Below are 27353 nucleotides of genomic sequence, written 5' to 3'. Positions count from 1 at the left end.
CCTAAATAAGAAGTTAGACTTATGGAGAGAAGCTCTACAAGTGTATAGTCTGCGCATAAGCCGTAGCAAGACAGAATATATGGAATGTAAGTTCGGTATGAGAAGGAAAAACCCTAATATAGAGGTGAAGATTGGAGAAAACATCCTACGAAAAGTTAAAAGTTTTAAGTATCTTGGGTGCATCATACAGGATAATGGAGAGATTAAATAGGATGTAAATCATAGGATTCAAGCAGGTTAGTCAAAATGACGGAGTGCATCTGCTTTTATATGTGACAAAAAAGTGCCTTTAAAACTTAAAGGTAAATTCTATCACACTACTATAAGACCGGTTATGCTTTATGGTATGGAGTGTTGGGCAGCCAAAGGGGAGCACGAACATAAGTTGAGTGTGGCAGAGATGAAGATGTTGAAATGGATGAGTGGTCATACGCGATTGGATAAAATAAGAAACGAAGATATAAGAGAGAGAGTTGGAGTAGCACCCATTGTGGAAAAGATGGTAGAATCGCGTCTTAAATAGTTTGGACATGTGAGAAGAAGACCGTCAGAATACCCAATCAGGAGGATAGATGAGATGGAAGATGGATAAGGGTGAAAGACAGAGAAAGATTTAAGAAGACCATCTATAAGGTGATCAAACGAGATCTACATGTAAACGGTCTCTCTGTAGTCATGATACATGACAGAACTCAATGACGTCATTTGATTCATGTAGGCAACCCCATCTAGTGGGACAAGGTTTTGTTGTTATTATTGTTAGTTAGTTATTTGGACTGAACTAAATTGACCAATTTTTAAACAAGACGTGATTTTATTGACTTGATTCACCCATTTTTATAAGCGAACTAAATCAATTTCTGAGTCACTACTCGTTTTAACGGATATAAAATAGATGTACATAAATAATTACATATAGCTAAAAATTTTTCTTCAATCAATGATTGATATGGCAATAGAGTATTTTTCTATATAAGACTCCATAACAACCTCTTATTATTAGATCTAGTGATCTCTATCTCTACATTATCTCTTGCTTCATATTAATTATTTGGTTTTCTTGAAACATGGCAATATCTGGTAAAATTAGTGTTGAAGTTGTGATCCAAGTACCAGTTTCAAAGTTCTTCCACATTTTGGCAAAGGAATTCCACAATATCCAAAACATTTGTGAAAGAGTGCATGAAGGCAACTTGCACGAAGGTGATGACTGGCATTGCACTAATTCGGTAAAAAATTGGACTTGTCTAGTAGGTAATTAAGGTTTATTTCATTAATAGAAATTATATTTGCATTATTTTAATTGTAAATGAGAGATTCATCTAGAAAAGCTAAAAGATTGATGAACTTCGTCTTTCTAATAATTTTTTATATAATTAATTATGTGAGATTATTTTTATCTAGTATAATTTAGTTTAGTTAAAAAGTGATTATTCCTAAGATGAGTCTTTTTTTCAGATTACATAAAGACAATATTTTTATATAGTAAAATTACTAAAATTTGTATGAAAATACTGATTATGTTATTAATATTTTGATATTTAGAGAGAATCAATATAATTTTATAAAATCTTTTACAATTTAAAATAATTAAAATTTTCTTATAAATAATTAATAATATTTTTTTTCAACTTAAAATGATAAAGCTTTGGTTATAATCTTATTTTTTGAAGTAAGATATCTCTTATCTATGGTTACTGATCTTAATTAACTAATTTATTGTGTAAAATAATAGATGGCAAGGTAATTACATTCAAAGAGAAAATTGAAGGCATCCATGAAGAGAAGAAGTTGATTAAATACAGCATCTTTGATGGAGATATCGGTCAAAACTACAAACTCTTTAAGAGCAATGTTCAAGTGACTGAGACAAACAATGAGAGTGCTAGTGTTAAATGGACTATTGAATACGAGAAGATCAATGAGGATGTTAAAACTCCATACAGCTTCTTGGAATTTTTAGAGAGGAGTACTATAGAAGTTGGTGATCATCTTCACAAGGCATAGCTCTCCAACCATTATAATTAAAGGAAAAAAAGTATATCATCTATATCTATATGAATAATAATTTATGTTGTGTTTGGCTTGAGGTTAAGTGTGTTTATCTAAATAACGCAGTGGTGCAATCATGAATATGCATTAATATTTGCTTCATCATCTGTTAGTTCATCCTTTATTGGATTGGAATTAACTTATTTCATGTATGTTAATGGTTTCTTGTTGAGTGTACCAAGTTATGTATACTAAGAGGATATTTTTATATCCATTATTCATGTGTGCCTTTTGTGTTAGGTGGTTTTATATTACACTCAAATTGGTTTTCAAATAATTTTAGATTTTAAACACTTTGACTTCTAATAAATTTTTATCATTTTAAAAAATCTCCAAACGTCATTTTTTTGTGTTATTTCAACGGTTTAACTGCTATTCTATCCAAAAATAATAACTCAAAAAGTAAAGACAAATTTAGAAATATTATCATGGGGACCAATAATACATATAATATTAAAAAATTATGTAAAAAATTATATAATGTAAAATGTATTACAAAAATATACCGATAGAGAATATATTTTAAAGTACAAAAAATATGTATGTACTTTTTATTAGCGAAGTAGTTGATTTTTCGTATCATAAAATTCATCGATAATAGAATCTGTGTCAAATTTTCAGCAATTTTCTTTTCAATATAATTAAAAGACAATTAGCAAGAAATTCATCTTTTATTTTGTTTCTGAGTTATTTTTTACAATATTCTAACTGAAAAAGATCTCTCAGTTGTAGTAGTTAAAACAGAGAGAATTAATACCAAATGAATCAAGAAAGATACTCACAAAAAGTAAAAAAATTCACTTTATAGGATTTGAAAATTTTTATTTAATTAAAAAATATTAATAATAATATCTCTTCAGATTTTTTTAATATTGTTACTTACTTTTTAAATATTAGAAATTATTAATATTTAGATTAAATTGAACTTTTATTTATATTAAACTAAATATTAAATATATTTTTTAAAAAATTAAATCATACTTAATAACTTATTACTATTATTTTTTTTTTTTTTTTAAAGTTGGGACCGAAGCCTCCACCCGCGCCATATGTCCCTGTCTAAAAGATATCAGTCTTAAATATGATGAAGAGTTCAAAGAAGAAAGGAGAGAGTAAATAAGAGAGAATGATATACTATTATTGAACCAGCTTACAAAATACAATTACACTATTACTATATATAGCAACTGAGTATAACTAACTGTGGACTCATATACACTGTTATTTCTCCTCAAACTCAAGGTTGGTGAGGCTGCAACCTTGAGTTTGGCTCTGCAGTCAAAAAACGATAAGGAAGGAACGACTTTAGTAAAAACATCCACAACTTGAGTTGAGTCTGGTATATATGATTGACTCAAATGGTGCATTTTTCTGCATAGTCCCTGATAAAATGGAGATTTAGCTCAAAGTGTTTTGATTTAGAATGAAGAATTGGGTCAACAGCTAACAACACATCACTTTGATTGTCACAAAAGAGCTAGGGAGTTGTACTTAAGGGACATTGTAGCTCAGCCAGCAAGTTCCTTATCCAGATCATATTAGCCACTGCCAATGCCACGGATCGATACTTTGCATTCCCTTAGTAATAGAGCACGCTACAACAGTTTGCTTCTTAGAGGACCACAAAACTGGATTGAGATCAAGGAAGACACAGGTACTACTAGTAGACTTTTGGTCGTCAGGGTCACTTCCCTAATCTGAATCACTATAGGTAAGGATAGGCAAATTCTTTCCTTTCTTCAAATGTAAACCATGATGAAGGATTCCATTTAGGTATTGAAGGATTCACTTCACCACCTTCTAGTGATCTTCTGATGGTGACTGTATAAATTGGCACACTCTATTAACTGAGTATGCAATTTCATGCCTGGTCATGGTGAGGTATTGCTAGCTACCAACCACACTTCAATACAAAGAGGATACCTCCATTTGCAATGAGTTTCAGAGTAGATGACAAGGGAGTTTTGCAAAGTTTGCAGCTTTTCAGCCCTGCTTTCTTTAGAATATCTTGAATATACTTAGTTTGAGTTAGAATCAAACCTCCATCTATTATCTTTGTCACTTGCACACCAATAAAGAAATGTAATTCCCCCAAATCTTTGAGAGCAAAGTTGAGTTTCATCTGATGAATAACCTGATCAATATCTGAGCTCGAATCACCAGTTAAGATGATGTCATTGACGTAGACAAGAGCATAAAGTCTGGACTGGGTTGTGATATTTGTGAAGAGTGAAGTGGCGGATTTAGTGGGGGTGAAGCCTAAACATTTGAAAGCTCCCATCAGCTTCAATAATTGAGATGGCAATATAATAATACATAACAAGGGGCCAGCACGCGTGATTTTATTTGTTCTAGATTCTGCATCGTAAGATCAGAAAGCCTTCAATCATATTTTTGTAGATAGGGGTGGGGGAGCAGCATTCAAGTGCCAAATCTCATCTTCTGTTCTCAATATTTCATTGAATATAATTCATGTCTTTATATGGATAGAATCTTATTAATGGGTGTGTTAAGAACACTTAGCTTGTTAAGATTAAGATGGTTTAACAGAAAATCATTTTATGAAAAAGGATTATATTAGTGAGTATGTTAAGAACATTCGTTTGTGTCACTTTTTTTCTTTTTTTTTAATTACTACATAATTTTAGCAATTTTTTACTTAATATCCATACAAATAAAAAATATCATACATTCATATACTTTGATAATAAATTATTTAAAATCTAAAGAATAGTTAATAAATCTATAGCAAAGTGCATAATATAAATTCCTTAAACTTAATATACCAAATAACAAAAAATAGATAGACGAACTAACTCGTATTTACTCGATTTGAACTTAATTATTTAATTTATTAGTTATTTGAACAGAATTAAATTAACCCACTTTTAAATAAGACATGATTTTACTAGCTAGCTTGACTCATCACCCGCTTTTACAGGCGAACTGAGTCGACTTATGAATCACAACTCGTTTTAATGAATCTAAAATAGATGCACATAAATAATTACTTATAGCTAAAAATCTTTCTTCAATCAATGATTGATATGGCAACATAGTCTTTTTCTATATAAGTCTCCATAAGGCATGAACTTGTTTTACAACCTCTCATTCTAGATCTAGTGATCTCTATCTCTACATTATCTCTTGCTTCATATTAATTATTTGCTTTTCTTGAAACATGGCAATATCTGGTAAAATTAGTGTTGAAATTGTGATCCAAGTACCAGCTTCAAAGTTCTTCCACATCTTGGCAAAAGAATTCCACAATATCCAAAACATTTGTGAAAGAGTCCATGGAGCCAACTTGCACGAAGGTGATGACTGGCACTGCACTGATTCGGTCAAAAATTGGACTTGTCTAGTAGGTAATTAAGCTTTATTTCATTAATAGAAATTATATTTGCATTATTTTAATTGTAAATGAGAGATTCATCTAGAAAAGCTAAAAGATTGATGAAATTCGTCTTTCTAATAAAAAAGTCTAGGGGCAATAACTTTATTAAATTCTGACCAACATGTAACCAACAAAGAAAAGTGAGCCATTGGATGAAATCTCACACCAATCTCACACCATTAAAACCATCATTGATGGCTATTTGATGGCTACGAATTACAAAAGTTGCTGCGCCTAGCATTCCTCAATTTTTTATATAATTAATTATGTGATGGGATTATTTATATCTAGTTTAATTTAGTTTAGTTAAAAAGTGATTCCTAAGATGAGTTTTTTTTTTGTTCAGATTACATAAAGACAATATTTTTATATGGTAAAATTACTAAAATTTGTATGAAAATATTGATTATGTTATTAATATTTTGATATTTAATTTTATAAAATCTTTTACAATTTAAAATAATCAAAATTTTCTTACAAATAATTAATAATAAAATTTTCAACTTAAAATGATAAAGCTTTGGTTATAATCTTATTTTTTGAAGTAAGATATCTCTTTATCTTTGGTTATTTATCTTAATTAACTAATTTATTGTGTAAAATAATAGATGGTAAGGTAATTACATTCAAAGAGAGAATTGAAGCCATCGATGAAGAGAAGAAGTTGATTAAATACAGCATTTTTGATGGAGATATCGGTCAAAACTACAAACTCTTTAAGGACAATGTTCAAGTGACTGAGACAAACAACGAAAGTGCTAGTGTTAAATGGACTATTGAATACGAGAAGATCAATGAGGATGTTAAAAGTCCATACGGCTACTTGGAATTTTTAGAGAAGAGTACTATAGAAGTTGGTGACCATCTTCACAAGGCATAGCTCTCCCAAACATTATAATTAAAGTGTATATATATATATATATATATATATATATATATATATATATATATATATATATATATATATATATATAATGAATAATAATTTATGTTGTGTTACGTTAACGTTTTGGGCTTGAGGTTAAGTGTGTGTTTATCTAAATAACTCAATAGTGCAATCATGGACATTCATTAATATTTGCTTCATCACTGTTAATTCATCCTTTATTGGAATGGAGTTAACTTATTTCATGTATGTTAATGGTTTCTTGTTGAGTGTATCGAGTTATGTATAATAAAAGGATATTTTTATATATTATTATTATTTTTTTTTACTAAAGATAGGAGACTCGAACCCGCAACCTCTTAATTTAGTATGGGGAGACTATGCCATTTGAGCTATAATTTATTGGCATATTTTTATCTATTATTATGTGTGCCTTATGTGTTAGGTTTAATTTTATATTACATTAAATTGGTCTTTAAAGAATTTTAGATTCCAGACACTTTGACATTTCTGATAGATTTTATCACTTTATAAGTCTTCAACGTCAAAATGTTTTGTTAAAACAACACTTTGCAGGTGAAATCATTTCTGATTTCGACTGACGCCAATGTTCATAAAAAAAATGACCAGACTCCCGTCACCGTCGCAGATTTTGGAGTTCAGGCTCTCATCAATTTTGGTATTAACATTATTCCATTTCTATATCTATCTCCATCTCTATATGTAAAATCGTCGTGGAGAGAAACACACTAAAAAATTTTGAAGATGGGATGCGATTCATCAATAGCTTCTTGTATAGTGAGAGAGGCGAATTAGTCACTCTATATCTTAACAATAGTTATAACAATACAATTATATTTATATAACCAACCTGGTTTTTCTGAGTAACAACACTTGCATTTGAAATCATTTATCATAAATTAATCAGAAAACCTTGGTGATATATCTTGTGTTATTACAAACATAGAGTTAAACAAGCTGTTCCTTTCAATACCTCTGGTGGCTGAGGAGGACACTGCCTACTTGTGATCAAGAAACTTAGCAGGTTCCATGCTTGATGCAATCACTGCTATAGATAGTCCCAATTCCAAATCATTGACACAAGATGATGTGCTGGAAGCAATTGATAGAGGAGGCAAAGACGCTTTTTTATTTGGATCAGAACCGGCCACGTATTGGATGTGTATGTCTAACCAACTCAATCAAATACTATAACATGATATGGTTGTTCACATTCCATATCTATACACCAGTAAATGATGAGGGGATGTTAGAATATCATTAGGATCAATTAGCATTATTTAGCATATCTGAATATTTATTATAGGATATTACGTCTTTATTATTTCGATTCTTTTAGTACTTATAAATACTGTTCTATAATGTATCATTCTACACAACTTGAACACACTCAATAATATACAAATTCTTTCTCTAGTTTAGTCTCTTATTTCTAACATCAATGAAGGTTGATTTGAGTCTCCATAGACACTATGAAATTTTTTCATATGATAGCATACAATATAGACAATTCCTTGAAGCTTCCGTTTGCAAGATCTCCAATATAAACCTTTGCTTGTGATAGTGCTTATAATGTATATTTTGCCTATGGTATAGTTCATAACACAACGGTGTATCTATATCAAAAGATAAGGTAGACTTTGCATTGAATTTATTTACTTTGTAGTATGTCATAGGTTTATCTGACTTTTCAAGTTGGAGTAGGTTTCCAATGATGGGAAGATTGAGGAGAAGGTTCTGGTGGAAGCTTGTAGCTTGCTTTGCTTCTTCTTACATTTCGATAATGAAAAAAATAGAGTGGTGCAAGCCAAAATAAGAAGCAGCAACATCATCGACATAACTCCTTAGAGAGCTTGAGATAGAGACAAGAATTGGATCCGGGATAATGCTGAGAAGTGTGAAGTTGCAGAACAAGCTTTTGAGAAATGCAAATGAAAATAAATGAAATTATGTCTAATCTCAACTAAGAATGGAGAAGTAATTCTGTTTATATATACTATAGCCTATAGAATGATCATATTTATGATGTCTTAAATCTTTATATTAGAGGATTATTATTATTTTAATAAATTTGTAAACTGATTATTTAATATTTAGTACAAATTTTATTTTTATATTTAAAAGTTTAGTTATCTCGTTATCTAATATTTAGTATAATTTTTTTTCAATATTTAAAAGTTTATTTGCATTAATTGTCTATTATTTTTTAAATAAAAAAAAATAAAAAATATGGCTATTAAAATCGACGACATTTTTGTCACTTTTTAAATTTAAAATAGACAAAAAAAATAAAAAAATTGATGACATGCTTGTTGATATTTTAATAATTATATCAACGGCTGTTTTGTCAATTTTAATAAATCAAATATCGACAAAAATTGTCAATTTTATATAATAATATCAATGGCAAATTTGTCGATTTTATTAAGCAGGTAAAATTCTCAAACTCATATTATTGACGGAAATGTTGTCGATTTTATTGAATTATTATCGACGGTCTGGCAAGCCGCCGATTTTATTAGAATTTTGAAAAATTGACAAATTTAATAGCGACCACCTTTGCCATCGATTTTGCCATCGATTTGGCCGTCGATTTTAATGGTGTTTCTTGTATTGGTAGATTATCTTTTAATTCCCAAAATTTCTTTTGCCATTTGATTATAGAATGTTGAATATGTTATAGTAGTTTAACCCAAGGTTCTGAAAATTGGTTTGAACCAATCGGTCGAACCAGTTGAACCGTGAACTGATGCCAAACACGATTCGATTAGAAGTAAAAACTGCAAAATCTAAAAACTGACATTAGACCACCGAATCGACTGGGAATCGATCGATCGAACCGAACTGTGAACCGGACGATTTTTGAAATGGGTCAAAAATGAAAATTCAAAAATGGTGCATTGAAGCTTGGTTGTGACTTGTGAACCCTAGTGCCTAACATTTGCAAGCACCCTTCTTGGCCTTTCCTCTCTAGCACGCAGAAGCAGAAGTGCAAAACACAAAGCAACAGTGCAGTAGTTGGAGCTTCTGGCACAACTTTCGTCAGCCACCGCCACCGCCGCGCAGTCCATGGAGCTAACGTCAGCCACCTCTCTTCGCGGCTTCGCACAACCACTATCCATTGTTTATCATGTACTTCATGAGCTTCTCATCTTCTTCTAGTGACCATAATTCCTTCCTTAGCTTATTCTTACTATTGTTGTTCTTGTCCTCATCATTGTCCTTGCCACATGCTCGAGACTTCCTCATCATTATTAATTATTGATCAATCAAATTAAATGTTCGTATTCCTCTCCACTCCCTTACTCATGAAAGAATTTTTCTTATTTTTCATAGTCCAATTTCGTTTCATATTATTTTTACTAAATGCGGTAAAATGTATGCTAACATCTTTCTTAAAAGTGTATGTTTAGATTACTTTAAATTGATTTATAGTTTAAAGTTTATTAATAAGCACAGAATGAGTTAATCATGAAAAACACACTTTCATGAGTTAATTATCTTCAATATCAATATCACTCACATAAAGTCATAAACCACTCATATAACATAGTTATACATTTTTCTTTCACTCTCAGACGCATGCTACAAAAATAGAGGAAGAGTTTCTTTACTAAATAACTCAATTCATTTCATTCTTGGTATTCACAACAAGGCTTTTCATTTCATTGCAAGAGTGGTGGTACATCTTGATGAAGCTATAATGATGTAAGCATGGATAAATCACAAGCTTGATATCTAACATACTTTATTCCACAAACAGAAAATTCACATGACAGAAAAAAAGAAGAAAGAAAACACATGAAGTTTTGCATGACCTCTGATCTCCTCTGGTTGTTCTATTAGGCATATCCACAAACAAGTCTCGCAAGCCACAAGGGTTTAGATAAGTGAGGAATTAATTTATATATAAAGGTATTAGAAAGAAGCTTGATTTAGAGGCAATTAATTAATAATGACGAGCAATGATGTATTACATGATGATAATAATGATGGTGGTGGATTTGCTTACAATACAGGAAAAGAAGAGTAGTAAGATCAAAGGGAGTTGGTTGATGAGTCTAGTACTAATAATAAACGGTTTTGAGAAGGACCTCACAGATAATAGATGTAACACCCTACCACACAGGGCCTTACGCTTAAGTCGTAAAGCAGAGGTGGCAAGGTATTACGACTTCTAAAAGAAAAGGATATGTACATAGATATAGTTGGATGAAGTCATATCTAGGAGCCTTGAAGGATAAGCTAATCAAAAACGATAAACAGGAAATCGTGTCACACTCGCATGGATATACGTAAAACGGACAGGAAAAATCAAAAGGAAGCTGAAAACATATATACATATCAGAGTTCCAAAACTTAGATAGCAAGCTCCAGACTCGACCTGCGAAGCTAAGGCCGGCCAGAGTATATGATTATATATATACAACCCAAAATAAAAGTCAAACCACAAAGTAAACCCCTGTATCTCCAAGTCGACCTCTAGGAGGGACAAAACACAAAAATGTACATGTGGAGATTCTATAAACATGTATACATAGCCCAAAATCAAAATATGGCAGTCAAAAAGGTAGTTCTTCACTTGTAAGGAGAATACCTAGACGCTCAACGAGGTGTCTCTTGACCTGCATCTGAAAAACAACAACATAGTATGGGATGAGAACCGGAGGTTCTCAGTATGGTAAAGGTGCCTGCATAGTTAATGTAAAAGGTCTCGAGAGAGCCAGAGGCATTCCTAAAATTCCAACACTCAGAATCATTCTTAAGGAAAATAAACTAAACCAAAAGTTAGGTAAGTTATCTGAGGTATTCTAGTTCTGAATCTGACTTTAACTTAATACTTCACTTTCTGACTACTCCAGTTCTCCGAATCTCTGGTGGAACAACCCTCGTCATTCCTCCGTCAGACAAGGGGCCTCTTAGTTGCATAGACCAACATTACAGACAAGAAAAACACAAATAGAGAAGCATTTACAACAAGTAGAACAAGTAGCAGATAAGTAGAATTTAACAGTTAAGCAAGCTAAGACAATGCACACTCAAACAAAGCAAACAAATGCATATGATGTATGCCTGTCCTATGGCTGATGAGTCTCATCTGTCGGTTATACAGCCAACCCGACATGTCCTGGTAGTTAACTATTGGACAGTCCCTCTGTGCGCGCATCCCCAAGCTCAATAATATTCCATGGAGTCACACTCCAAGCTCAATAATATAGTATTCCATGGAGTTAAACTCCAAGCTCAATAATATTCAATATTCATATCTATATGCATGCCCATGGGGGAATCCGGGGAGTTAAAGTGCCCGGTCACATCTTGCGACAGAGGGTCAACAAATAGTCTCAAATACACAAGCTACATGATAATCTCTTTCCTTTTTAGAATAACACCTCAAATCAAAACTCTAATTCTTATAGAAACTTTGGCAGTATCTCCTTTAAAACTCGAATTTCTGCCACCCTTCAAGGGTCCCAACTATCAAATCAAACACCTCTCAGTCCTTCAAATCGTTTTCAGTAACAAATTATTTCAAAATCAAACAAATACCAATATTAAATCTTTTCTCAAAACTGACCAACTTCAACAGCAAATTATTGACAATAGCTAAACCTCAAAATATAATCTTTGTACTAGCGTTGGAAAAGGAGAGTAGTAGGAAATAATAATTAAAATAAAAGACAATAAATTAAAATTACAGAATTATATGAAAAATTAAGAATATTATTAGTGAATTAAATAATATGTTATTTTAGCTATTTTTTTGAATTTTCTATACATAATATCTTTTAACGTAGCAGAACAAGAAAAAAAATATTAACTGATTGTTAATTGAAAAAAGAATTTTTTTTTCTTTAGTTAAGAGAGAACTTATGCAATAAACAAATAACACGTTATCATTTAAAAAAAAAAACATAACACGTTATTGAAGTTTTATAACGCGAAAATTTCTCTCTATTTTTTTTAAAAGAAAGGTTCTATAAAAATGTTCTTTCTTCGGCAGCACAAATAGGGATTTTTTATTTAAATAAATAAAAAAATCTAATAATTATCGAAATAAATAATTTAAAAAAGAATTACCAATTTAAATACGTTAGTCTTATCTCGTTTACACTGTAAACGAGATGGAATTGCGTGTATCTCGTTTACAGTGTAAATGAGATATAAAGAGTAGTATCCCATCACCTATAAAAGGATGTGTAATTCTTGCTATTATTCACAAACATTTTCTATCTTTATTGTGTATCTTATTTTCTCAAGAATACAAGGCATTAATGGCTAGTAATAGTCCATACATAGTTATCCTTGTTTATCCCAACTATCGTATGAGAAACGGCGACAACGGGGTGACATTTGAGTGTGAGGATCCGATATTGTTTCGCACTCAGCGTGCGGAGACATTGTCCGATTTGAGGAGTTTGATATCGAGCAAGCTCGGTGGTTCAGAAACGAGAAAAATCGGAAGGGTGGCATATAGGTTGCTGGCACCCATGGGTAACGGAGTCTTCCGGTTTCAACTATTCCGACTTCTAGGGGACGAGCATGTGCGAGTGATGTTCGACGTCTATGGGAGGATCATGGTGGAGCAAGTAATGGATCTTTCTGCAGAGGTCGGACACTGTGGCAATGGTCCTTCCGAACACTCGAACTATGTGCGTAAGACGACCGACCCCTCGCACCACCGCCCATTCATGTCGCCGTTCCAGTGGATGAGGCAGAGGAGGGCGAGGAAGAGTCGGACGAGAATTACATGGTGGACAGTGGTGACAGCGACTTATCCGCTAGTGGGGATCAGGATGAGTGTGTCCCGGAGACACCTGTTCCGACCGTAGCCCGGCATGTCCTGCCTCCACCCCATCCAATACCGGCGCTTTCGGCAGTTCCGTCTCACTATCACAGTCTGGATCTGGACGCCATGCATGAGAGGACCCCATTTCTTGACACGGGTGAAGAGGATTACAACCTAGACGGCGGTGTAGAGTTTCGGGTCGGTCACAAATTTAGAAGCCGAGAGGCAGTGCTTCAGGGTGTGAAGAACTATAGTATTCATAGGAGTGCGGAGTACCGGGTGATCGAGTCGGATCGGTTAAAGTACCACGTGCAGTGCCGCCAAGCTGAGAATGGGTGCCAATGGAGCCTTCGTGTAGCCCTTCGGCAGAACCTGGGATACTGGTGAGCTTAAGTTTACTTGTACTTTTCATTACTTCTGTACGATATACTAATTGGGTATACGAAATAGCTGAAGTAATCATGTTTTCTTGTGTTCAGGGAGGTTCGGAGGGTGGGTGGAGTGCATACTTGTCTAGCACCCACCATGTCTCAAGACCATCGTCAGTTAGATAGCAGTCTTATTTGCAGGGTCATCTTGCCGTTGATTCAGTCCAACCCCTCTATAAGCATTCTGGTTTTGTAAGGTGCGGTCCAAGCAAGCTATCACTTTAAACCATCCTACAGAAAGGTGTGGACAGCCAAGCAGAAGGCAATTGCACAAATCTATGGGCATTGGGAAGAGTTGTACAATGAGGTTCCAAAGTTGCTTCAGGCACTGCAGAGTTATTTTTCTGGTACCATTTTTGTCCTACGTGTCAAACCATTCTACGATGGTCACCTTCTGGTATGTGACTACAGTATGTTCGACAAGGTATTTTGGTCTTTCCCGTCATGTGTCAAAGCCTTCAAGAATTGCAAGCCCTTTGTGTCTGTAGATGGTATGCATCTGTATGGAAGGTATGGTGGTGTGTTGCTTATTGCGGTGGCGCAAGATGGGAATAACAATATCCTGCCGATTGCTTTTGCCATTGTGGAGTCCGAGAGCACCGAGTCATGGTCGTTCTTCCTAACTAATCTGAGACACCACGTCACCCCACAGAACGGCCTGCTGGTAATCTCCGACAGATCTCAAGCTATCAAGGCTGCGCTTAGCGCCGATGACAGTGGTTGGCATCCACCAAGAGCCTACCATGCTTACTACATAAGACATATGGCTGCAAATTTCATGACTCGGTTCAAGTCAGCCGAGGACAAGAGATACCTCATTAACGCTGCTTATAGTCCAAACAGGGCTGGCTACGAGTGGTACATGGATGTGTTGAGAGGAGTCTCGCCGGCGATGGTTGACTGAGCTGGTCGTTTCAGGAAGGATATTTGGCTACAACATTGCGATAGCGGGCGTCGGTTTGGCCACATGACGACAAATCTATCCAAGTGCATCAATGCAGTGTTGAAGGGCACCCGGTACTTGCCGATTTCTGCTATTGTGCGCATCACGTACGAGAGACTACAGAAATTATTCGTGACGAAGAAGAGAGAGGCATAGTCACAGTTGGCGGCTGGCTGCCAATTCTCACAGAGACTATTGGCTGCCAATTCTCACAGAGACTATTGGCTGCCATTGAGAAGAATAGGGAAGGGATACCGAAGATGCGTGTCACTCACTGCGATCGGCGGGCCTCTGTGTTTGTTTTAGAGGAGCTTGAGCCGTTTGAGGGATGGGAGGGGAGGTTCCTTCTGTGTTCGGCGTTCAGAGGGTACGTGTGACTGCGGCTTATTCCAATCCCTCCACTATCCATGCCGTCACACACTTGCCGGTTGCGTCGCAGCTATCATTGAGTGGGGACCGTACGTGCATCCTGTGTACAGACAGGAAGCTGTGTTCAAGGTATACGAGATGGAGTTCCCCCTATCCTAGACGAGTCGATGTGGGTGGAGTGGCATGGGACGAGGTTGTGTCCTAACCCACTGATGCGTCGGAAGGCAACTGGAAGGCTCGTGTCCACCAGATTCTGGAACGACATGGACGAGACTGAGCAACATGAGAAGTGGTGCGGCCTGTGTAGGTAATACGGTCATACTAGGAGGGAATGTCCTAATCAGCCCACGAGCGATGTGTAGGTTGTACTAGGCGTGTATGATTACCAAAGTTGGGGTGTGTTGGTCTTTTATTTATGAAGTGTGTAATCTAATGTTCTAGTATCCGTGGATGTGTAACATTTTAACTTGAAATGAAATTTTTAATGACGAAATTGTTACTTTATGATATGTTGGTATTTCTTCTAAAAAGTGACATTAGATATACGTAAATACTAAACACGGGTATAAATAAAGATATACACAATCAACTCACTAATAAAGTGTCGAAACAGTTAAAGTCCAAATGTACATACCACATGATACATAAAACAGAAATACATACATAATCTTAATACAAACAGATTACATACAATTTAACAGTCATCATCTCTGGTGAAGATCCTGGTAGTGGTGCCTGTGCCCGGTGCCACATGGCGGAGGCTGAACCTGGAGCTGAGGTCGACCCGGTTGAGGATCTACGCCCGGTGCAGCTGGATCCTACAGCATCTGAGGACGATATGGCTGCATCCCTCCGGACGATGGACCTGAGGCATACTGGTATAACTGAAGCTGAGTCTGCGGATGTGGAGCTACCAGTGGGGTCACCTGAGGCTGACACTGGGCCAGGTACATACCATAGTCGTGGGAGGGGGGTGTCGCGTACTGGCTACCTGGTCGAAGGCTCGCACCGAATAAGAAGCCAGATGCCGGTGATATCTGTGGCATCCAAGAGGAGGTCTGTGCCGGACCTGATGGGTGATGGTCATCCGCCACCCTAACCTCTCTGCCTGTACAAAACTGCGCGGCTAAATGGTCCATGGTGGCGGGCTGGACGATGTGCAAGAAGTCGTCGTCAATCAAAATCTCGTCCAGGAACACGTCCTCCTCCTGTTGGGTCTTGGATGGACCTCCTTCATGCCAACCTGATGGTGATGTGTCCCAAGCTGGCCGAGACTGCTGCCCACCGGAACCGGATGAATGCCATGCTCCCTGTCCCGAGGGAAGGGGAGGAGGTAGAGGAGTCGGATCTGTAGGTGTAGCGACACTGTGAACTGGTATGTCTTCCTCATCCTCCTGGCGGTCGAACTCCGCATCCTCCTTCGACTCTGCGTCACCCCTATGTTGTCGAGGTCTGACCCTCTCCCTCCTGATGAGCTCACCAGGTCGACGCTTTTTCTGGCCCCGCTCCCTCCTAGCAGGTCGGCGAGTGTCCTCTCTGACCTCCCTTGCACGTTTCCTCCGATCCGGCGCGCCCCTCGAAAAAGTCAGATCGTCTCTCGGCTGGGTGGCAATGGACTAGACGTCGGGGGGCAACTCCACCAGCCTGGGATCCTCCAGAACCTCCTGCCCAAAAGATGCCTCACACGCCTAACCCACGCCACCAATCGTAGTACTCGCCGGTAGTCCTGGTGTCAAACGTATGATAGATGGTAATCCTTCGATCAGGCTCGAACCTCTGCCTCCACCCATCGTACCACTGCTGGAGTCGCTCCGGCCACCAGACATCCTCACCACGCCCCGTGGTGGTCAGATACCTATTGTTAAACACATTACATAAATAAAGCAGTAAATCTATCAGATTAACATACAACTACAAACCTACAACTTTGAAGAAATTATAACCGATTAATACCTGTCAAGGTTCACTGGAATGCCTGGCACTGGCTGCTCCCCGTTGAACTGCCGTTTCACCCTATCAACGTGGTAAAATCGGACAATGTTGAAGCATACCAGGGGAACAGCCGACAACCATGTACCGCACTCCTCCTCCTCACGGAACCATTGCGGGCACTGGGCCTGCAGCGTAGGATCATTGTATACCGTCCATGCAAACTAAATAAAATGTTTTGTGTATCAAAATAACAAGTATTACAACGCAGCAAGTATTTAAAATAACAAAATATTTAATTACATGACTAACCTCATCGAACCATAACCGGTTGATCGAAATCCTCCAGTACAGGACTCTGGCCTAATGCTGATCCCTACTCTACTGCTGCAATCCAACCAACCTGACAGTAACAAAGCCATATACAATTCATTAAGTAACAAACCATACGAATTAACAACAACGATTAAGAAGAAATGAAAAAAAATAATTGGTTACCTCGCAGCTAGCGGATACACGTAAACTCCTCTGTCTGGTGGACACCACTGAGGAAATCTCTGGTAAATCCAACTCATCAGCAGCGGAGTGCAACCGGCGATGTTTATGACGCCCTGATGTGCTGCCAAACATAGTGACTAGTAAGTCCAGGCCAGCACAGCAGAGTCCCAGGATAATGCCCTGCATTCTGCGAAGTCCCAGAGTAGCGGTAGCCACCGTACGTGAACCAGGTTGTTGGACTTGTCCGTCAACAGATACCCTCCGAGCAGTAACATAATATAGCATCGGGCATACTGTCGAAGGGTCTCGGAATTGTCGGTCGGGGACATCTGGCGGACACGATCACGCAACCAAACCAGCTTCAAGGTGAATGACTCCTTCCTCTGCACAGCCTGCTGAGCCGCCACTGGTGGCTTGGCACCAAGCAGCTGCTCAACCATGGCCTACGTCTCCGTGCCGTACCACCTACCAAAGTCACGAAGGCACCCCCAACGGGATTTCCGTGTGAACATAAGCCAAGGTGGTACGCCACATCCTGCAGGGTGATAGTGACCTCACCCCACGGGAGATGAAACGTGTGTGTCTCCGAACGCCATCGCTCCACGAGTGCCGAAATCAGGGAATTATCAAATGTAAAGTCCCTGAGGGGCACCGTGTCGCCGAATCCGGTCTCAGCCAGATACGGGACGATGGCGTCTGGTGGAAGAAAGGGTATGGCTAACTCACCGGGGCAATAGAAGGCGAGGCCTCTGCGGAACGAAAAAAAATATTTTTAACCTATAAAGAGTTAATAATAAATTTTGATACACTACTTAAAAAACAAAGTGCTACTACTACTTAGGAACATACTACCATGTGTCTACTCTACAGATGTCTATAAATTACTTATGTCGGTAAGCAAATCTTAATTAAGACATACCAATCTTACAGAAGCAAATATTGTTCCAAATTCATCCTACAGTCCAATCCCTAAAGCATTTTACTCAGTCATTGTCACTACCAGACTACCCTAACAATTTCTACATACTTAGAATAATCGAACATAACGCAACTAACCTCGAAGTCGGCCGGCGCCGCGACGTCTCGTTTAGTCTGTTGATGTCCCCATCGTTCCCCGCTTGGCGTGTCATCACCGTATCGACTCAAATATGGTAGAAAAGGGTAAAAAGAGGGGAGAAAGAGTTTGACTGAGTCAAAATGGGGTGCAGGATGTTCTTGTAAACGATTTATACTTATAAGCGGCATTCACTCTTATCTCGTTTATAGTGTAAACGGGATAAAGATCTATCTCGTTTACAGTGTAAACGAGATAGATACGTTGCAGCTGACATGTCTTATCTCGTTTACAGCATTATAAACGAGATACACGCAATTCTATCTCGTTTACAGTGTAAACGAGATAAGACTAACGTATTTAAATTGGTAATTATTTTTTAACTTATTTATTTTGATAATTATTAGATTTTTTTTATTTATTTAAATAAAAAATCCGCACAAATAGTGTTAAAAAACAAATGGAGGCACTCTAGCAGACATAACAAAATCCACAAAATTAAAGTAAACCAAACATGGCATAATCATCACACATGATGAAAGAATTCTACGAATAATTACAAAGTTTTAATTTTCTTATAGTGATTACTATTAATATAAATAAATGGTTTAATCAATGATCACTCAAAGTACGGATTTCATAATTTATTGTTTTTTTGTTGGACAATTTTATTTATTTGTTTAATCATCACTGCGTGGACAATAACAACGATCACAATGTAATAAATTACGTACTAATATTAAATATTAAATTTGCATTGACAACACAGATATGAAAATATTTCATCCGACAAGATTAAATGAGAATAAACTACTTTACCTAATACAAATTCTATATATAATCATTGATCAATTATACATTGGACAAATTACACACACGTTTTTAGTGAAAATTATCAGAGATGTGTTTGAATGTTTTAAAAGTATAAATTACCATTTTATATTTGATAAAATAAATTTCGGGTTAAGTTCGATTTTGGTCTCCAACGTAGAGGTCGAAAATCGGAATCGTCCCCAACTTTTTTTTTTGCTACAAAATGGTCCCCAAAGTTTCAATTTATTTTAAAATCGTTCTTCGGACGAAAATATCATTATCCCTTCACCCCAAAATCAACCACCACTACCACCACCAGTATCATCATAGTCATCATCATCTTCATCAGAATTTTTCCCAAAATCAACCAGAAGCCCAAGTTGAACAAGAACCCACTACCATCACCACCATTATCATCATGGCCTCATCATCATCATCATCAGAAAATTTAAACAATAATCAACAAATTCAGTAATAACAATATTTCAAATTCAAATTTCAGCAACAACAATATTCCACAACAAATTTCACAAAAAAATCCAAAATTTCACAAAAAATCAAATTCACAGAAGAAGAAGAAGAAGAAGCTGGTGGTGGTGCGGTGATGCGGTGCGGCAGGCGACAGGGCGGCTGAGCGGTGTGCGGTCCCCCTTTTCTCTCCCCCCTCCTTCCTCCCCCTTCTCTCTCTCCTCACCCGCTTTTGTATCCCTTTCTTTCTTTCTTCTTTTTTTATTTATTTTATTTTATAATTTTTGTATTGAGGGGTAATTTTGTAATAAAAAATAAAATTGGTAAAAAAGACGATTTTAAAAACAACTGAAATTTTGGGGACCATTTTGTAGCAAAAAAAAAGTTAGGAACAATTTTGATTTTTGACCTCTACGTTGGGACCAAAATCATACTTATCCCATAAATTTCTTTTCTTGTATCATTATTCTTTATGTTGTCCACATACATGTGTATGGCTACTCTTTTGTCCCAATTAGTATCTTTATTTCGGCCACGCTAAATCTATATTTGAAAAAGTTTAGAGAATAAGCACTTTTATTAGAGGTGAGTACGAGTCGGTTTGGTTCGAATGTATAGTAAAATTAGAACCAATTTAGTTAAAATATAATTGATTTGGTTTGGTTCGGTTTGAATTTGTATTTTTTTGTATATGTACCCGAATCAAACCAAATCGATTAAGAACGGATTGATTCGGTTCAGATAATTAGGTACCCGATGACTTTGAAATTCATAAAAAAAAAAATTAATTTTTTATCTTAAACTGTTAACAAACTAGCTAGAGATACATAATTGTTGATGCATGCAACGGGGAATTGGACAGGGGAAGAGGTTCCACTTGACAAAAACCTGTTAAATCCCATGACATGTGAAATTACAGTATAACTTTGGAGGATGTGAATTTAATTAAACTCTTGATTTGGAATGTTGAAGGGAAGCAGGAGTAGCTTCAAAATCAGAATTAACTTGCTCTTGCTTTGATGGCAAGGCATTAGTATGAGAAACAAATAACTCTGTATAACTTATAAGGGAGTTTTGCTCATCAAAAATAACATCTCTAAAGTGTAAATTTTACTAGACGAGGAAATGCATCTATAACCTTTGTGATTTAGAGCATAACCAAGAAACCATATTAAGCCAAATACTCATTGAAGATTTTAGAATTATATTCACCTTCATGATCACTTTGCAATTCTTTTAGCTTTTATCCACTCATGTTTTTCATAAAACTCTTATATGAATGAAAGTAGCAAAAACTTGAGATTTTGCATGAAGCAAGTATATGAATGTATATATCTACTATAAACATCCACAAAAATAACAAAATATCTAAAATCCAAATGAGATATAAAATGCGTTGGATCCCAGACATTTGAATAAACTAATTACAGAGGAGTATTATAAGATGTACTATATTAAAAAATACTAATGGTTATATCTCTAATATTTCCCCTCAAGAGTTTTTCTTTTTGGGTTTATTTGATTTGCTATTTTTTTATTTTTTGGAGTTCACTAAGGATTGAACTCTTGACCTTTCAAACATAGAGCTTTGATACCATGTTATGAAACTACTCATCCCAAAAACTTAAGTTAATAGGAGAAAGTAACACTAATGGTTATATCTCTAACACATTGTAATTGTCGTTGTCATTTACAAAATATTACAAAGATTAAGAAACACTTATAACAATTTTTTCTTGTAACATGATCCAATCTTTTATGTCACAAATTATATGAAGAACATGTAATAGACAACACATTACGATTAAATTAAACAGATGGTGATTGTAAAATAGCAACATTGAAGAACTTACCTTTACCAAATCCTTAAAGAAGCACCTTCTTGATGAACTCACATTTTACAAGCAAATAAATGCATGAATTAAAAAAGACATAAAATTCAAAAAAAGGCATGATATGTTTGATTATTTTATTATTTTCAAAAAAAATTATCACACAACTGTAAATAAATTTGATTATTTTATTTTATAGATTTTATTATTCCATTATGATATGTTTAATTATTTGAATGGCTATTTATTTAGTTAAAAAAATATATAGATCAATATATATAAAAATATACCTAAATATATGATATATGACCTTTTTTTTACACATAACATTACATATATTGTTGTATTCATATTTTATATTTTTATAAAATTTTCTGTGATGAGTACTAAGACTAAAATCAGTTAGTGTGGTTGTATCTGATTTAATCGAATCAGTTATTTAGAAAACAATGCAAATTAGAGTTGCAATTTGTTAAACTGTAATCTCTAGATGTGGTTATAAATATGGTTAATTATGTTTTAAGTGAATAACATATTAGAAGTACTCAATATATATTCTAGTGTATGTGACTTGCAACATTCAATAAAACAAATTAAAATCTTCTTCAATTTTCTATGCCTTCATGGTATCCCTATAGTTCTTGATTCCTGAATAAACTAAATTCTAAATTTTAGTAAATATAAGGAGAAGAATTTTGTGACATAACAATATTTGTGGTGAAAATTTAGAAGATCACAATTTTAAAAGAAAATTACACTTTTGTAAATAAAATATATAATGTTCTTCCCTCTCCTTACCTTTTAAAAAATAATAAAATAACAAATAAAAATACTAAAATATAGTAAGGAAAATTACACATTGATGATAAAAAAAATTGTAAACCATTCGTAATTATTGCTTATTTAAACATCACAATTAAAGTAAGGGTGATATTAAAAAAAATTAAATACATTATATTGACTAGTATATTAATAAGTAATTAAACTGTCTATTAATTTATATTTTTATTTATTAAATAAGTATAAAAATAATAAATACAGGATTAGTATAATGCAGATAGTAAACACATTCCACTCTAAAAATAAATCTTGATTTTAAGTTTTAATAATATAACTGCAAATATATAAATGATGAAGTTTATTTCATAAACAAAAATTTGTGAACCAAAATTTTTTAAATCTCTATTTTATATAATAGAAGTAGATATAAAAAAAATTGAAAAAAAATATTAGCTGATTGTTATTTTTTTAATATGTGTGTGTATGTGCGTGTGTGTTCGTCCACAAAATTAAAGAAAATCAAATCATCAAGCACGACAAAAAAAATTATAAATGATTGTCTATTCAGTATCACAATAAGATTCAATTTTCTTAGGTGATTAATAGTATTATTAATATAAATAAATGGTTTAATCAACTATCACAGTAGTCCAGATACGGATTTCATAATTTATTAACAATTTTTGTTGTTGAACAATTTATTGATTTGATTAATCACATCACTACCTGGATAATAACAAAGGTCATAATGTAAATTACTAATATTAAATATTAAATTTGAGTTGACAAGACTGACATGTGGAAATATTTCCATCCGACAAGATTAAATGATAATCAGCTAATTTACCTAATACATCAACTCATCAAGTCAAATTATAAACACGTTTTTAAATAAAAAATGATTTGAGATGTGTTTAAACTTTTTAAAGATATAAGTTAACATTTTATATTTGATAAAATAAAATTTTTTCGTACAATTATTTTTTATTTTGTCCTTATGTATGTGTATGGCCATGGTTCTGATAATCGAAATAAATTGGCCAATTTAACTTAGTTAATTAGAAATTGATCACCAAATTAATCCGGTTTAAAGTAAAAATTACTTTGCAGCAACTTGGTTAAAAATCGAAAAGTCGGTTAAAAAATTGATTAATTAATCGAACTGGTGTAATTTTTAGTGATTAATCCGTTTAAAATAATAAATTAAAAAATAATTTTTTTAAAAATGATATATGTTATACACAAATATATTATTTTATTATATTTGATTCAGTTCAGATTAAATTTTAATTAAATCTTTAAACTTTTAATTTCATTATTAGTTCTATATCTAGTTTAATTTTTAGAACCTTGCGTATATGACTATTACTCATCCATTTTAGTATTCTCAGTCACACTAAATTTTAAATTTTATAAAACATGAATATTAAAAAAATAATTTTATAATGAAATAAAAATTAATTAATATTGATTAATTAATTTTTTTACTTATTTAAATTTTAAAAAAATACTTTTTAGTATTTTCTAGGATATTCATTAATCCGGCAAACCAAGGACTAATTTGTCGTAGATCTAAGCTTCATTTAAAGGTTTGTCATTAGCCAATGAATTGCTGCATACATAAGGCGAAATTCAAACCATCGATACTTACTTAAACGAACTAGTAAGCTAACCACTAAAAATCTATTTCTAAACTCACAGCATCGATCACATCATGCCTCGTTATCTATGATGCATGGACATTGACATGAATACGCGACACGATATGGGACACGCAGACACACGAATTTTAAAATCTTATACGATACGAGAACACGACATATATATAAAATATAAAGTATTTTTTAGATAACATACAGTGATATTTTGATATTTTATTGACATTAAAATATAAATTAATTTTTCATTTTTAATATCTTATTTTAATTATATAAATTATTTAAATTTTTTTTAATAAATAATAATATATATTATTTCTAAATTTATTTCAAGAATATATGTTAAGAATAAGGCTAGACACACACTAATGGTATTTAAGTATGTCCAAAAATTTTTTTATTTTTTATTAAAATACGACTAGACATAGCAGACAAACATGTCGAATAAGTATCGATTAGTATCATATTCAAAATGTATCCGACACACAAACATGACAACTCAGCAAAGTGTTCATATGCTTTATAGCTCGTTATTAATTAGATTATATCAGAAGCTCACCCAAACAAGCCCTAAATTTTAGAAAACAATTTATAACCTAACTGCATCACTTCATGCCTCGTTATTAATTAGATTAGATCAGAATATAATCTATATTCTTTAATTTCTATATAAGGCTCTATAAGGCAGAATATGTTTATCCATCTCTCATTTACATATTTTTCTTCCTTCACAAATACTTTTGGCTTCTTTCTTGAGTAGACATGGCGCTAAGTGGTAAACTTAGTGTTGAAGTTACGGTCCAAACACCAGCTGCAAAGTACTTCAACATCTTTATAACTCAATTCCACAAGTTTCAAAACATTTGTGAAAGAATCCTTCAAGCCAAGTTGCATGAAGGTGATAACTGGCATGTCCCTCATTCGGTTAAGAATTGGACTCTTATCGTAGGTAATAATTTCATGGTTAAATTAGTTGTGTTAGTTCATATAAATTTTTTAAAGGTAATTAAATTTTTATATTTTAAAAATTTTTAATTAGATCTTTATATCTGTTTTAAATTTATAATTAATTTCATTTTTTGGAGTAAATATTATAAAAATATTTTCGTCTATCTTACATTACTAACAAATATGTTTTCGTCATATTCCGACGTTTAATATTTTTTGAACGCCAAGGATGCGATTATGTGTCAATTATAAATTTGACGAAATTATAAAGACTAATAGAATAATTTAACCTAATTTAATCGACATCCAAATAAATATTTTTTTATATAAATTAATATATACATTTCTTTTTTAGTAATTGTTTATTTTAATTAATTATTGTGACAAAAAAAAATAGATGGCAAGCCAATTAAGTTGAAGGAGAAAATTGAAGCTATTGACAAGGAGAACAAGTTAATGACATACAACTTTTTCGATGGAGACATAAGTAAGAACTATAAAGTCTTTAAGGTCTTTATTCAAGTGTTTGAAAAGAGTGATGGTGGTGCCTCAGTTAAAATCACTATTGAATACGAGAAAATCAATGAGAATGTTGAAGCTCCATATGGATTCTTGGAGTTCTTTGAGAAGAGTGCCAAAGATATTGATTCTCATCTTCTCAAGGCATAGATAGATAGCTGCATCCAACAGCTATTTATGAAGAAGAATCTCAACAACATATAAAATAATGTGTTTGGCTATATATATGAGAAGTTCTATGATGGCATTGATTTTGGTGGCTAAAGATGGCATAAATTTGACCAACAAGTAACATATTGATATATGGCAAAAAAATTAAATTTAAAATAAAAATGATTCTCTCTTATAAATTTTTTATGATTATTTTTATCAAAATAATTTCTTATAATTATTTTCATAATTATAAAAAATAATTTCAAAAAAATAACACCAAAATAATTTTATAATTATTATTTTATTATTTTTTTTATTTTTGAAAAATAATTTTTATAATTATTTTTTATTTTTTAATTATTTTTATTATTATTATTTTTGTTTCTAAAAAATAATTTTTTATAATGATTTTTTTTTGTAATTTCGAAAAACTAACACCAAAATGATATTCTCTCTCTTGCTGTTAGTTTAAAAATAATCATAAAAAATTATAAGAGAAAGAATATTATTTTGGTTTTAGTTTTTCAAAATTACAAAAAGAAAAAATAATTATAAAAAATTTATTTTGATAAAAAATAATAATAAAAATAATTAAAAAAAATAATTATAAAAATAAAAATAATAATAAAATATAATTAAAAATTTATTTTAATATTTTTTAAATTATTTTTATGATTACAAAAAAATTATAAGAAATTATTTTAATAAAAGTAATTATAAGAAATTATAAGAAAGAGAAAATTATTTTAGTTTTAGATTTATTTTTTTGTTATGTGTCAATATTTTATTTGTTAGTCAAATTTATGCCATTCTTAGCTATCAAAATCAATGTCATCATAGAACTTCCCTATATATATATAGCTTGTGGTTAATATTATTAAGAGGTTTTCTTATATATATAATAATTGCAATAATCAATCTTCTTGGACATGAACAATATAATAAGGATGGTTGCTGGTGCTTACTTCGGCTTTTCATCCTTGCTTTGTATATGTGTGCCAATGATTTCTCGTTTGAGTGTGTTGTGTACTTGTGTAATATATAATAAGTGGGATGTTTTTCATATCCGTGTGTTTTATTTATTTATTTATTTTTGCCAAATCGTCTCAACATTCAACTGTACATTTGATCATATATGTTTAATTTTCCAAAATAAAATTTGGTATTTACATCTTATGACAATATATAATAACATAAGATTGCTTATAAGTTGGTCTTGATCCGTGACCTATATAACAAGCTGGTTAGGGAGCCAACAAAAACCAGCTAATTTCTTTTTACTTCTTTCATCACCCACCATCACCGTCGATTGCCACCCTGTTGTTGTCGACCACCACCCCCCTCTGCCAACCGCCACACTGTCTCAAGAAGATAAGAAGCTCAACAACAAGTAATTATTATTATGGAAAAGTATGAAGAGCCAATGTATGTTTTATGGTGAATTTTATAATATAGAAGAAAGATTCTTTCTATGTGCAGAAATTTCTTGTCCTTCTCCTAGTGGAATAAATGTCTAGAAAGAGAGTGCACTTAAAGTTATAATGGAAAATAAAAGCTTATCTTAGTGTAGGATATAGACCCCACTGCAGTAAATGAATTAAAATATTTAATGATATAAATTTAATTAATTATTAATTATGAATGATAATGAGGAGCTGATTTTTATTTTATTTTTTTTGTTCTTTAATGCATTTAAGTTTCTGGGCCAGGTAATTTTTTTTTTGGATTTGGGTCTTAATTAATTTTTTTTATGAAAAACGAAAATAATAAACATAATATCTTATGGATTTGGAAGTTATTTGAATTTTTTTTTGT

General features: G+C 33.3%; 4 protein-coding genes across 6 annotated transcripts; all 4 read left to right on the top strand.

Annotated features, from left to right (window-relative positions):
- Window positions 1–1018: 1018 nt before the first annotated feature.
- LOC107609865 (MLP-like protein 43) lies at window positions 1019–2273 on the top strand. 2 transcript variants are annotated; one of them, XM_016311915.3, is made up of 2 exons: window positions 1019–1203; window positions 1736–2273. In XM_016311915.3, exons 1-2 carry the CDS (start codon window positions 1068–1070, stop codon window positions 2005–2007), a joined length of 408 nt encoding a protein of 135 aa, XP_016167401.1. In that variant the 5' UTR covers window positions 1019–1067; the 3' UTR covers window positions 2008–2273. The 2 variants fall into 2 exon arrangements, with proteins under 2 accessions (XP_016167401.1, XP_016167400.1); XM_016311914.3 differs by having other exon boundaries at window positions 1019–1254.
- Window positions 2274–5118: 2845 nt separating this feature from the next.
- LOC148550281 (MLP-like protein 43) lies at window positions 5119–6642 on the top strand. The gene is made up of 2 exons (XM_016311916.3): window positions 5119–5420; window positions 6058–6642. The coding sequence occupies exons 1-2, from the start codon at window positions 5234–5236 to the stop codon at window positions 6327–6329; spliced, it is 459 nt and encodes a 152-aa protein (XP_016167402.1). The 5' UTR covers window positions 5119–5233; the 3' UTR covers window positions 6330–6642.
- A 5989-nt stretch (window positions 6643–12631) lies between these two features.
- Window positions 12632–14478, top strand: LOC107606680 (uncharacterized). Its single transcript, XM_016308717.1, has 4 exons — window positions 12632–12977; window positions 13019–13529; window positions 13626–13687; window positions 13772–14478. The coding sequence occupies exons 1-4, from the start codon at window positions 12632–12634 to the stop codon at window positions 14476–14478; spliced, it is 1626 nt and encodes a 541-aa protein (XP_016164203.1).
- Window positions 14479–24603: 10125 nt separating this feature from the next.
- On the top strand, window positions 24604–26601 carry LOC107609315 (MLP-like protein 31). Of its 2 annotated transcripts, XR_015891983.1 has the most exons (3): window positions 24604–24867; window positions 25264–25618; window positions 26400–26601. XR_015891983.1 is itself a non-coding variant. In XM_016311227.3 (2 exons), the coding sequence occupies exons 1-2, from the start codon at window positions 24681–24683 to the stop codon at window positions 25533–25535; spliced, it is 459 nt and encodes a 152-aa protein (XP_016166713.1). In that variant the 5' UTR covers window positions 24604–24680; the 3' UTR covers window positions 25536–25683. The 2 variants fall into 2 exon arrangements, 1 of the variants encoding a protein (XP_016166713.1); XM_016311227.3 differs by lacking the exon at window positions 26400–26601 and having other exon boundaries at window positions 25264–25683.
- Window positions 26602–27353: the final 752 nt, after the last annotated feature.

Source organism: Arachis ipaensis, chromosome B7 (genome assembly GCF_059453495.1).
Source record: "Arachis ipaensis isolate K30076 ecotype BB chromosome B7, ASM5945349v1, whole genome shotgun sequence".
Taxonomy (NCBI): Eukaryota; Viridiplantae; Streptophyta; class Magnoliopsida; order Fabales; family Fabaceae; genus Arachis; species Arachis ipaensis.
This window is presented reverse-complemented; position numbering and strand designations above follow the sequence as displayed.